The 13,018-nt window shown below is 42.3% G+C and overlaps 1 protein-coding gene across 7 annotated transcripts in view; it reads left to right on the top strand.

Annotated features, from left to right (window-relative positions):
* The window catches only part of ANKFY1 (ankyrin repeat and FYVE domain containing 1), a 100,350-nt gene that overhangs the window by 18,953 nt on the left and 68,379 nt on the right, over positions 1-13,018 (top strand). For all 7 annotated transcript variants that reach the window (XM_063655755.1, XM_054459315.2, XM_054459314.2 and 4 more), the window contains exons 2-3: positions 2,606-2,798; positions 9,202-9,320. In XM_063655755.1, the coding sequence (XP_063511825.1) occupies positions 2,606-2,798; positions 9,202-9,320 (312 nt within the window). The remainder of the gene's footprint in view (positions 1-2,605; positions 2,799-9,201; positions 9,321-13,018) is intronic.

Here is a 13,018-nt window from a genome sequence, read left to right as displayed (position 1 = left end):
TGTCAGAGGTCTAGGAGGAGAACCACTGGCAGGAGTCCATTGGACTTGGCAATTAGAAGGTCATGGGTGAGAGGAGTTTCAAGGGGATGGTGGGGACAGAAGAGGGAATGGCAGGTGAGACAGTGGTGTATGGTAGCTAGAGATGGCAGGCTGAGGATTTCAGATGTGATGTGGAAGTGGGATGCTTTAATAGATAAGAGACTTAAACTGGCTCATATGCTGACTAGAACCACCAGTTGAAAGAGAGACTGGAGTTCGGAGATGGGGTGGTTGATGATAAAGCAAAGGTCCTGAGGATCCAGGAGAGTGATGAGATTTAGGGAGCACATAGGGGGATTAAACTTGGGTAGGAAGGAGATACCCTTTCTGAGGAAGCAAAGGGGAGATGGGAATCATTGCTGGGACGGTGGGAGTTATTGGCAGTAGCTCAGTTTTCTCAGGGTGTTGGCATGGAATGAGGCAGGTTGGATGGGAGATGGGCTTGAGGGCAGTGTCAAGATTTGGAATGTCTGTGATGTGGAAGAGGGAGGGGTGAAGAGACCAAGGCCCGGAGGATGGTTGTAGCAGCACTGTGGAGCCATGGAGACCTTGATTGATAAAGCTGCCAATTTGCGTGGTTGCGTAAATCCCCTATCTCACCCCTTCTCAAGACTCCAGAGCTCAGGCGAAGTTTCATGGCGGCTTCCTCAGGGAAGCCTTTCCCGACCTTTTCGATTAACTTGCTTTATAGGCTCTCATAGCTGTTTTTACCTTCTAGCTCTCTAACGTAGAGTTGTAGTTTTGCATTTGACTGTTGTAATTATTTTAATTATAAATTATAACAAAAGTTATTTGACTTATGGCTGGGCATGGTAGCTCATGCCTACAAGGCCAGCACTTTGGGAGGCCAAGGTGGGTGGATCACTTGAGGCCAGGAGTCTGAGACCAGCCTGGCCAACATGGCAAAACCCTGTCTCTACTAAAAATACAAAAATTAGCCGGGCGTGGTGGTACCCACCTGTCATCCCAGCTGCTTGGGAGGTTGAAGCAGGAGAATCGCTTGAACCCGGGAGACGGAGGTTGCAGTGAGCCAAGATTGCGCCACTGCACTCTAGCCCAGGCGACAGAGTGAGACTCTGTCAAAAAAAAAAAAAAAAAAAAAAATTGTTTATCTTTGTTTTTCTCAGTAACTCAGGGCTCCGAGGACAGGTATGTCAGAGTGCGCTTACCATCGTGCAGCGTCCAGCACCTGGTGGACACTTGATAAATGCTTGTTGAATTTAATTAATCAAATACAGTGGTTCTCAACCTTTTAACCTGCCCCAACGCACCTGTGGAAGATGGCGTGCCTCCATCTGAACCATTATTGACTGCCCTGATCCTCACCTGAAGGAGGATAGGTGCCAGGGTTGGGGAGCGTAGTTAATATGATTACAGGCACTGGAATAAGAATGTTGGGCTCAGATCCCAGCCCGTCCGCTCACCAGCCTTGCAACCCAGGGGAAATCTGTAACCTCTCTGTGCCCCAGTGTCCTCCTCTATAAAATGGGGCTGGTATACAGAGTACCTACCTCATAGGCTTATCATGAAGATGACATGAAGCTGGGCACAGTGGGATGTGCCTGTGGTCCCACCTGTGGGAGGCTGAGGCAGGGGGAACAGTTGAGTCCAGGAGTTTGAGTCTAGCCTGGGCAACATAGTGAGACCTTCATCTCTTTAAAAAAAAAAAGAGGCTGGGCGCGGTAGCTCACGCCTGTACTCCCAACACTTTGGGAGGCCGAGGTGGGTGGATCACAAGGTCTGGAGTTTGAGACCATCCTGGCCAACATGGTGAAACCCCATCTCTACTAAAAATGCAAAAAATGAGCCGGGCATGGTGGCATGTGCCTGTAATCCCAGCTACTCAGGAGGCTGAGGCAGGAGAATCGCTTGAACCCAGGAGGCGGAGGTTGCAGTGAGCCCAGATCGCACCACTGCACTCCAGCCTCATGACAGAGCAAGACTCCGTCTCAAAAAAAAAAAAAAAAGAGAGATTAAATGAGGGAATTTATGTAAAGCTTGTAGAAGTACATGTGAAAATTAGGAAATTGTTATTACTGTTAGTGGTTTCAAAAAATCTAGGTGATTTTGGTAGCCTTTTCTCCTGGAGAATTCCTGGCTTTGTGGTAAAGGATTTGCAGGGCAAGTGCCTGTCAGCATCTTTAGGTACATCTCTTCATTGTCATATACTATATAATATTGAGCTTCTGAGAGGAGAAATCCCTGTAACCATGATGGTCTCCCTGGTTCAGTGACCAGCACCCTGAAACAAAGCCATTCTTTTTTTTTTCTTTTTAATGAATATTTAAAAACGTGGAGACAGTATGTTGCCCAGGCTGGTCTCAAACTCCTGGGCTCAAGTGATTCCCCCTGATTTGGCCTCCCAAAGTTTTGGGATTACAGGTGTGAGCCACTGTACCCAGCCATCAAAGCCATTCTTGATCCTGTAGGACTATCACTAAGAAATAGTAGAACTGTCAAGTGGCCAGTCACTTTGGGAGCTTTCCCATCTGTGGGATGAGGGACTAGTGAATGCCGCCTGCTTTCCACCAGCCACGGTAAACTTGATTCTTTGTTTTCCTTGCAGAGGAGGTGGCCAAGTTGGAGAAGCACTTGATGCTTCTACGACAAGAGTATGTCAAGCTGCAGAAGAAACTGGCAGAGACAGAGAAGCGCTGCACTCTCTTGGCTGCGCAGGCGAAAAAGGAAAGCAGCAGCGAGTCCTTCATCAGCCGTCTGCTGGCCATCGTGGCAGACCTCTACGAGCAGGAGCAATACAGGTGGGAGAGCTCCTGGACACAGAAGGCCCTTTGGCTTTATTCCTGGGCCACACTACAGCTTTTCTCATTCACCTTCTTCCAAAATTTATTTCTCTCTAATGAGAATATTAGCAAATCTATTCCCTAGAATAGAAGCTCCTTGAGGCAAGTTTTTTTTTTTTTTTTTTTTGAGATGGAGTCCTGCTGTGTTGCCCAGGCTGGAGTGCAGTGGCGAGATCTCGGCTCATTGCAGCCTCTGCTTCCCAGGTTCAAGGGATTCTCTTGCCTCAGCCTCCCGAGTAGCTGGGACTACAGGCGCCCACCACTGTGGCCGGCTAATTTTTTATATTTTTAGTAGAGATGGGGTTTCAACATGTTAGCCAGGATGGTCTCGATCTCCTGACTTCATGGTCCGCCTGCCTCCCAGAGTGCTGGGATTACAGGCGTGAGCCACCATGCCAGGCCTGAGGCAAGATCTTTGTGTCTCGTTCACTGCTTATCTTCCTTATCTTCAGCAAAGGGTGTGGGAGTCATGGTGATAGCATTGCTAATCAAGCAGGAATTGACTTAACGTGTCTAGGAATTCAGAGGGCAAAGGTCCGTTTCTCTTGAGATGATCAAAGCAAAACAGTCTTGGAACTAGTTGGAGAGTGCATCATGATGGTTGAGGTTGAACTCTGGAGCCATACAGCTTCTGTTAGAAGCTCAGGGCTGGGCACGGTGGCTCATGCCTATAATCCCAGCACTTTGGGAGGCCGAGGCGGGCGGATCACGAGGTCAGGAGATCATCCTGGCTAACACGGTGAAACCCCGTCTCTACAAAAAATATAAAAAATTAGCCGCGCATGGTGGTGGGCACCTGTAGTCCCAGCTACTCGGGAGGCTGAGGCAGGAGAATGGCGTAAACCCAGGAGACGGAGCTTGCAGTAAGCCGAGATTGTGCCACTGCACTCCAGCCTGGGCAATAGAGTGAGACTCCATCTCAAAAAAAAAAAGAAGCTCAGCTGGCCACTTATTACACTTATTAGCTATGCAACTTCAGTCTATATGACATACATCAGGTTCCTGATCTATCAAATGAAGTTACTGCTGCTACTTACCTTCGGGCTATTGTGAGGATCAAATCAATAAATGCATGTTAAGCACTTGGAACACTGCATAGCACATAGTAAGCACTCAGTTGTTAGCTGTCGTTTTTCTTTTTAAAACTTAAAAAAATTGTTTTCACTGGTTATAGCAGCAATAGGATGTTAGCTTTTGTTATTAAGTGAGTTTTGAGGTAGATGTTAAAGGCTGGATAGGGTTTAATAGGTAAAGACAGTGGTATTACAAGTAAGGGCAGTAACTCAGAAAAGCCTCAAAGATGAGGAAATACAGAGGATTTAGATGACAGAGAGGGGGGCAGTTTAGGGTACTTGCCCATGTAGAGGAGCAGTGAGAGGTGGGAAAACTGGGTAGATTGCATTAGGATGCTCAGGTGAGGTGTTTGGACTTGGTCTTCTAGGAAGTAGAGCTGTGTGTTTTCCAGTTTGGGGACTGTCATAATCAGGGTGGTGTTTTAGGAAGATTAATATGTGGCTAGGCGCAGTGGCGCATGCCTGTAATCCCAGCAATTTGGGAGGCCAAGGCAGGTGGATCACCTGAGGTCAGGAGTTTGAAACCAGCCTGACCAACACGGTAGCACCCCGTCTCTACTAAAACTACAAAAATTAGCTGGGTGTGGTTGTGGGTGCCTGTAATCCCAGCTCCTTGGGAAGCTGAGGCAGGAGAATTGCTTGAATCTGGGAGGTGGAGGTTGCAGTGAGCTGAGATTGTGCCACTGCACTCCAGCCTGGGAGACAGAGAGAGACCCTTTCTTAAAAAATAAATAAATAAATAAATAAATAAATAAATAGATAAATAAAGATTAACATGCTAATGTTGGCCAGGCACGGTGGCTCACGCCTGTAATCCCAGCACTTAGGAGGCCAAGGCGGGCGGGTCACCTGAGGTCAGGAGTTTAAGACCAGCCTGGCTAACACGGTGAAACCCCGTTTCTACTAAAAATAAAAAAAAATTAGCTGGGTGTGGTGGTGGGCGCCTGTAATCCCAGCTACTCGGGAAGCTGAGGCAGGAGAATTGCTTGAACTCGATAGGCGGAGGTTGCAGTGAGCCAAGATTGCGCCACTGCACGGCAGCCTGGGCAACAGAGCAAGACCCTGTCTCAAAAAAAAAAAAAAAAAAAAAAAAAAAAAAAGGCATGCTAATGTCATCTAGGTGGAATTGTAAATAGAAAAGAGCAGGGTGAGCACCTGTGATGTTGCGTATAGTCCAGGACAGCGATGATGAAAGACTGAACTGGGATGCTGGATATGGCAAAGAAACACAGATGTGAATATACATAAGAAGGAAGGACTTGAGCCACTAGGGAGATACAAGCTCAGTCTACATAAGACTCAGTAAAATTTTCAAATAATTATGACATTTTAAATAGATCGCTCACACCTGTAATCCCAGCACTTTGGGAGGCCAAGGCAAGTGGATCACCTGAGGTCAGGAGTTTGAGACCAGACTGACCAACATGAAACCCCGTCTGTACTAAAAATACAAAAATTAGCCACATGTGGTGGCACACGCCTGTAATCCCAGCTACTCGGGAGGCTGAGGCAGAAGAATTGCTTCAACCTGGGAGGTGGAGGTTGCAGTGAGCCGAGATTGTGCCACTGCACTCCAGCCTGGGTGATTGAGTGAGACTGTCTTAAAAAAAAGAAAATCAAAATTTCGAGGATGCAAGTAACAATAAAATAACTCAGGATTCAAAACTGCTATCAACTTAGCCCTTTCTAAATAAAAGAATAATCTATTACATGAAAAAGGAAGTATATATTCTGAGTAAAGGATAGTTCCATAAATTGAATAGATGTAGCTTCTTGTAAAATGTAATCCATCCTCTTTTTTTTCCTCTTCTTCCATGAACAAGTGGAAACTTTGTTTCTTACTGGCCCAGGGAAGCCTCATGTTTTTCTGTTACAGACACATCTCTCCTACTCTTCGAGGCTCTTTCCCATTAGAACTCCCATCGTTTAGTTTCTCAATTGCTTATCAATTGATTAGTAATTTTATTTTGCATTCGTTGTGTTGGAGTCCTTCTAGGAGACAATGGGAATGAGACTGGGCAGTTTTCTTCCTGTCACTTTTTAGCTGGTTATGGTATGATCTTAGGACTCCCAACAAGTCTCCCTTCAGCTTCTAAAACCTGCCCTAGGCCGGGCGTGGTGGTTCACTCCTGTCATCCCAGCACTTGGGAGGCTGAGGCAGGCGGATTGCTCGAGGCCAGGAGTTTGAGACCAGCCTGGCCAAATGGCGAAACCCTGTCTCTACTAAAATTACAAAAATTAGCTGGGCTGAGTGGCACATGCCTGTATTCCCAGCCACTCCGGAGGCTGAGGCAGAATTGCTTGAACCCGGAAGGCAGAGGTTGCAGTGAGCTGAGATCGTGCCACTGCACTCCAGCCTGGGGGATGGAGTGAGACCCTGTCTAAAAAAAAAAAACAAGGCTGGGTGTGGTGGCTCACAGCTGTAATCCCAGCACTTTTTGAGAGGTTGAGTTGGGCGGATCAGGAGTTCGAGACCAGCCTGACCAACATGGTGAAACCCTGTCTCTACTAAAAATACAAAAATAAGCGGAGCATGGTGGCGCGCACCTGTAATCCCAGCTACTCAGGAGGCCGAGGCAGGAGAATCGCTTGAACCTGGGAGGTGGAGGTTGTGGTGAGCCTGGATTGTGCCACTGTACTCTAGCCTGGGCAACAAGAGTGAACTCCGTCTCAAAAAAAAAAAAAAAAAGCCTGCTCTTTATCTAAAGAAGGTTGAAACTCTATGTTATCTACAGTTGAATATCAGATAGGGAATGGAGTCTTCATAGGGGACTAAGCTGTGGACTTAGGGGACTAAGATGTGGTAACTGAAACTGAGGAATCAATTTCTAAAGCAGACATCTTTTACCAACGTAGGGGAAAAAATACCTTTATCCCATAACATGCATTTTGTTGAAAAATTTAAATAGTATTTTTATGTACATCTTAGTAGCCGGAATGACTGATGTATAGGTTTTAAAATTTTTTAAGTTGAGAAATGTGGAAGAAACTGGTAGCCTTTTTTTTTTTTTTTTTTTTTTTTTTTTTATAAATAAGAGACAGAGTCTCACTCTGTTGCCCAGGCTGGTCTCAAACTTCTAATCCTGGCCTCCCAAAGTGCTGGGATTACAGGTGTGTGCCACTGTGCCTGGCCTACATTTCAAGTTCAGGAGAACAGTTTTGTCCCATAAGGTAGTTAAAAATGATGGCTATATGTAGTTATTTACTGTACTCATTCTTTTACCAAACAAACCTATAGTTTTTCCCTATTGAAGTGTTTGAGAAACTAACAAGAAACTATTCATCTCCTCTCCAGTTACAACATTCTGGTTTCCATGTTTTAAAAAGGAAATACTCTTTAATTGAGTGGAATCAAGTTTTTTAAAAAAAATTACTAGGTCCTTAATTGTTTCAACATAGAATCTTTATGGACTGGACTTGTCTCATTTTCCGGTTTTCATTTGTGTTTTAAAAAATTATTATTGGAAATTATTGATGAAATCCTTATCTTTATTTCCCTTTGTTATATCAGATTACAAAAGATATAATTTTGACCTGACATTCATGAATGTGGTAGGGATTTTCTAGAAACATTCATTTTTGTAATTTTGTGGCTAAAAGTTATACTCGTGGTTGAAACAGTACAGACTGAAAATCTATTTAAGTTATTAGGATGTAATACTTTATAAATATATTTAGAGTTTAAAAATTATTTGTGCTTTTTAGGTAGCTTCTTGTTTTCATTAAATTTTTTACACTTTGTCACAGGTTGTGCTGATACAGTTTGATGTTCTGTTTTGCGTAGAGTATTCTGTTTCTTCTTTGACCATTAATAATGTTCTACTGTGTTAACAGCAGTTTGTAATAATTTGAAATAATAAATACTCTTAATCTTGTGATCTAATATCAGTTATAGCTTGGTCTTTGATAGAACTAGAATTGCTGATACTTTAAAATGATGATTAAGTGTATTCTAGACAATACTCTTGTAGCGTAGAGTGTGTCTCTGTCAAGCATTATATACAAACAATATTCTGTTTGGGTTTCCTCTTTTTTTTTTTTGAGACAGAGTCTTGCTCTGTCGCCCAGGCTAGAGTGCAGTGGCGCGATCTCGGCTCACTGCAACCTCTGCCTCCTGGGTTCAAGCGATTCTCCTGCCTCAGCCTCCTGACCAACTGGGATTACAGGTGCCTGCTACCATGCTTGGCTAATTTTTGTATTTTTAGTAGAGACGGGGTTTCACTATGTTAGCCAGGATGGTCTCAATCTCCTAACCTCGTGATCTGCCCACCTTGGCCTCCCAAAGTGCTGAGATTTCAGGTGTGAGCCCCCACGCCTGGCTTGGGTTTCCTTTTAAGTGGATGGGTCAATTCATATAATGGTATTTTTTTTTCTTTTTCTTTTTTTCCATATAGTGGTTTTTGTGTATTTAGTTTCTAAAGACTTTCCAACCTAGTAAATAATTTTAAAGTTGAATATGAAAATAAAACATATAACTACAAGCAGGATGATGACAGTGACTTTGGATTCCTGCCAGCAGAGCCATACGGCATGTGTTCGTGTCAGCCTAGTGGGTCATCTTGACGTTTTTGTTAACTGCCCAGATGCTCTCCTCTAGTAGTATTTGACATTTCAGAGTTAAACATAAATATCTATTCAGGAAGGTCTTTTCATATAATGGCATGTCATAATTATGGAAACATGTTTTGAAAAGAAAGCTTTTTCCTCACCCCATTTTTTATAAGTAGTTGAGTAAAAAATGGTCAGTATTAGGTCTGAATGTTTCTAGTGAGAACAGGAGCCCAGATACTGGGTTTCATGTTCATGACTGCTTGTTAGTTTGTTCACGGTTTTTCTGTTTAACCTTGCTTGAGCATCACTGTGGAGCATAGTAGCGCTGTAGTCTCAGAGTTGTCATCACCATCTTTAACCTTTCTGTCTTTCTCTCCCTGATGGTTTAGCTTGTTTTAGTCTATAGAAAATATCCTCTACTTCTTATGTGAATATTGATCATCCTACTTAACTTGTAGGTTCACCACCAGAAGAATCTCATGAGAAGATGTATTTGAAAGCAGAGCATGCCATGTGAATTAAAGCCAGAATTTATCAATAGAAAACATTTCTAGCAACATACTATAAAGATGACTCATCAGAATTCAGTGCTAGCATATAGAACTAATTCTTCGCTGTAATTTTTTCTTTTGCAGATGTATGTTGATGAATACTCATGTGTTTATCAGCTATGAATCCTAGCTATACCTAGTTACGATGACATTTTTCTAATATATGTGGATCTTTTTCTTCATCAGCGATCTGAAGATAAAGGTTGGGGACAGGCACATCAGTGCTCACAAGTTTGTCCTGGCAGCCCGCAGTGACAGCTGGAGTCTGGCTAACTTGTCTTCCACTAAAGAGTTGGACCTGTCAGGTGAGCCTTTGAGTGATCAGGGACACAAAACTGCTAGCGGAAGGGCTCTTGGCAGAAGGTTATGGTGTCTCATTTTGAAATATTTGTGATTTAATGAAAGTAAAATAATTTTCTTAGCAATTGATGGTGACCATGAACTAGTGAAATAATTAATGAATCAGTAGGTTGTACTTTTAGGTACTTTGTGTACCTACCTATTTAGGAGGTAATACCTGGCTAACAAATCGTAAATATTTGAGTATCTGCAATGTCCTTATGATTTATAAAATATAAATATTTTTCCGTACACTCATTTCATGAAAAAATATGCTGTAAATAAGGATTCATGTCCAGAAAAAATGTTTCCCTCAAGTCTAATAAAAAGTCCTGCTGTCAAATTGCTTAAAACTTCATACTAGATGCCAAAGGACTTTTTTTTTTTTTTTTTTGAGACAGAGTCTCACTCTGTTACCCAGGCTGGAGTGCGATAGTGATCTCGGCTCACTGCAACCTCCGCCTTCCAGGTTCAAGTGATTCTCGTGCCTCGGCCTCCCGAGTAGCTGGGATTACAGGCACCCGCCACCACGCCCAGCTAATTTTTGTATTTTTAGTAGAGACAGGGTTTCACCATGTTGGCCAGACTGGTCTTGATCTCCTGACCTTAGGTGGTCCACCCACCTCGGCCTCCCAAAGTGCTGGGATTACAGGCGTGAGCCACCGTGTCTGGCCAAAGTACTTTTTCTAGTCTATCAGAACTGAACTCAGAATAGTTACTCTGAAGAATAACAATATTCTTTCTTTAACATCAAAAGATGACCATTAGCCTTCAGAATTTTAATAGGTTTGGGTTATTATGTGAGATGGTGGATATGTTAATTTGCTTCACCATAGTGCCCATTTTACTATATATGTATCCCACAGCATTGTGTTGTATAGCTTAAATATACACAATACAATTTGTTTTTAAAAAAAGAATTTGAAGGCCGGGTATGGTGGCTCATGCCTGTAATCCTAGCACTTCGAGAGGCCAAAGTGGGAGGATCACTTGAGCCCAGGGAATTCAAGACTAGCCTGGGCAAGACCCTGTCTCTACAGCAAATTAAAAAAAAAATTAGCTGGACAGGATGGCATGTGCTTGTAGTCCCAGCTTGTTGGGAATCTGAGGTGGATGGATTTCTTGAGCCAAGAGTTTGAGGCCACAGTGAGCTATGATGTCACCACTGCATTCCAGCCTGGGCAACAGAACAAGACCCTGTCTCAAAGAAAAAAAAAAGAAAAAATTAATAGCTACATTGGCCTATTTAATGTTACTTGTTTTATGTCACATTTTTTTGTGTAGGATTGAAGCAAATAGGGTGGCAAGTAGACTTGAAAACAGTCATTTTCAAAAGTTGACCTGAAGTTTGCATTTTCATTTAGTACTTGCCTGACTGCTATTGGAAAAAAAGGGGCAAAGAGCAAAATTTTAATTTAATTCTAGTATTAATACTCATCAGAATTATATGGTGAGGAGAATAACAGGGATGTGTTCTGAGAATGTGTCATTACGTGGTTTTGTTGTGGGAACATCATAGAGTATAGTTACACAAATCTACATGGTATAGCCTACTACACACCTAGGCTATATGGTATAGTATGTTGCTTCTAGGCTACAACCCTGTACAGCATGTTACTGTATAACTGTACAGCATGCACAGCATGTTACTGTATAACTGTACAGCACGTACAGCATGTTACTGTATAACTGTACAGCACGTACAGCATGTTACTGTATAACTGTACAGCACGCACAGCATGTTACTGTATAACTGTACAGCACGCACAGCATGTTACTGTATAACTGTACAGCACGCACAGCATGTTACTGTATAACTGTACAGCACGCACAGCATGTTACTGTATAACTGTACAGCACGTACAGCATGTTACTGTATAACTGTACAGCACGTACAGCATGTTACTGTATAACTGTACAGCACGCACAGCATGTTACTGTATAACTGTACAGCATGCACAGCATGTTACTGTATAACTGTACAGCATGCACAGCATGTTACTGTATAACTGTACAGCATGTACAGCATGTTACTGTATAACTGTACAGCACGTACAGCATGTTACTGTATAACTGTACAGCATGCACAGCATGTTACTGTATAACTGTACAGCACGTACAGCATGTTACTGTATAACTGTACAGCACGTACAGCATGTTACTGTATAACTGTACAGCACGCACAGCATGTTACTGTATAACTGTACAGCATGTTACTGTATAACTGTACAGCATGTTACTGTATAACTGTACAGCACGTACAGCATGTTACTGTGCTGAATGCCACAGGCAGCAGTAACACAGTGGTATTTGTATATCTAAACATAGAAAAGGTCAGTAAAAATACAATATTATAATTTTATGGGACCATCATCGTATCTGCAGTCTGTTGTTGACCAAACATAGTTATGCTGCTTATGACTGTACTTGCCAAAGTGATTGTCTGTGTGAATTATATCTTTGTTCAGAAGGTTTGTCAGTTGAGAAGGTACTGTTTTCCATGCACAGTGCCAGGAACACTGAGATGATTATAACACAGTCCCTGCCATACGGAGCCCATACTCTGCTGGAGGAAACAGGCCATTCACAAATCATTTCAGACCAGGGCTATAAATACAGAAATGTAGTTAGCTTGTATATAAGGTTGAGAAGAGACTAAGTTGGGGTGATAAAGGAGGGTTTCAGAGGTGGCTAATACCTGAGTAGTGTTGTAAAGGCTAAGTAGGCATTTATCTCATGGATTAAGGGGAACATATATCAGTGTTTCCCAACTGTGAGCGAACTCTGTCTCTTTATGATAATTTCTAGGATTTAACTTGAGGTCCATAACTAAAAGTTGTAGATACAAATGCACATACATACCTACACATGTGCAGATGCCTGCATGCCAGTAACTGAAAACGTCTGCCTGGAAAATAGTTTTTCACTGGGAGGGTACCAGTCCAGGTGATCGAAATCTCAAGGGATAGCTTTTTTTTTTTTAAAGCATAATGTTTTGGAGCCATGTATCTTTGACCTCATATATAACAGAATTATGAAGACCTTATAAGATCATGTAGTGTTCTTCACAAAATGTATGACAGGATCTTGATTATATGAACAGAATGTTTATGAAGACTAGAAGATAATAAATTTATGGAAAATATTCGACTTTGTTAGAAAAAAGTTAAGAATAAGCTACCATCTTTTGAAATCTATATAATCAAACATTGGTGAACCTAGTAGCTGTGAGGCTCATGAAGGTGGTATTCTCGTACGTTTGCCAGTGACATTACAAATAGGTATGACAGTTCTAGAAAGCAGTTAGGCAGCTGAGCTGTGAAATATTCCTACTTTTTTTTTCTTCATTATCTGACTTCTGGGATACTATCATAGGTAACTCAGACAGTGTTAATGTTCCTCAGTTTTATTTTAATTGTGAAATATCGACTGCCACCAAAATGAATGAGAGTGGGAAAAACGAAACATCGCTGCTCTCTGAAACAAAACGACACAACACAGAAAATTACATCAAGGAATAAAAAGCCAATTTTAACATTGAATTAAAAAATTTTGCCTTACACTGAACTTTTTTAGTACCTCCAAACGTTTAGAGCTTTAATTCAGTGCTGTCTGACCACAAGATTGCATCACTGTGAGTCAGGAAGTTTTCTCGAGTTCAGGA

The sequence above is a fragment of the Pongo pygmaeus genome, chromosome 19 (assembly GCF_028885625.2).
Source record: "Pongo pygmaeus isolate AG05252 chromosome 19, NHGRI_mPonPyg2-v2.0_pri, whole genome shotgun sequence".
Classification (NCBI taxonomy): domain Eukaryota; kingdom Metazoa; phylum Chordata; class Mammalia; order Primates; family Hominidae; genus Pongo; species Pongo pygmaeus.
Note: the sequence above shows the minus strand (reverse complement) of the source record. Positions and strands in the feature narration are given on the sequence as shown.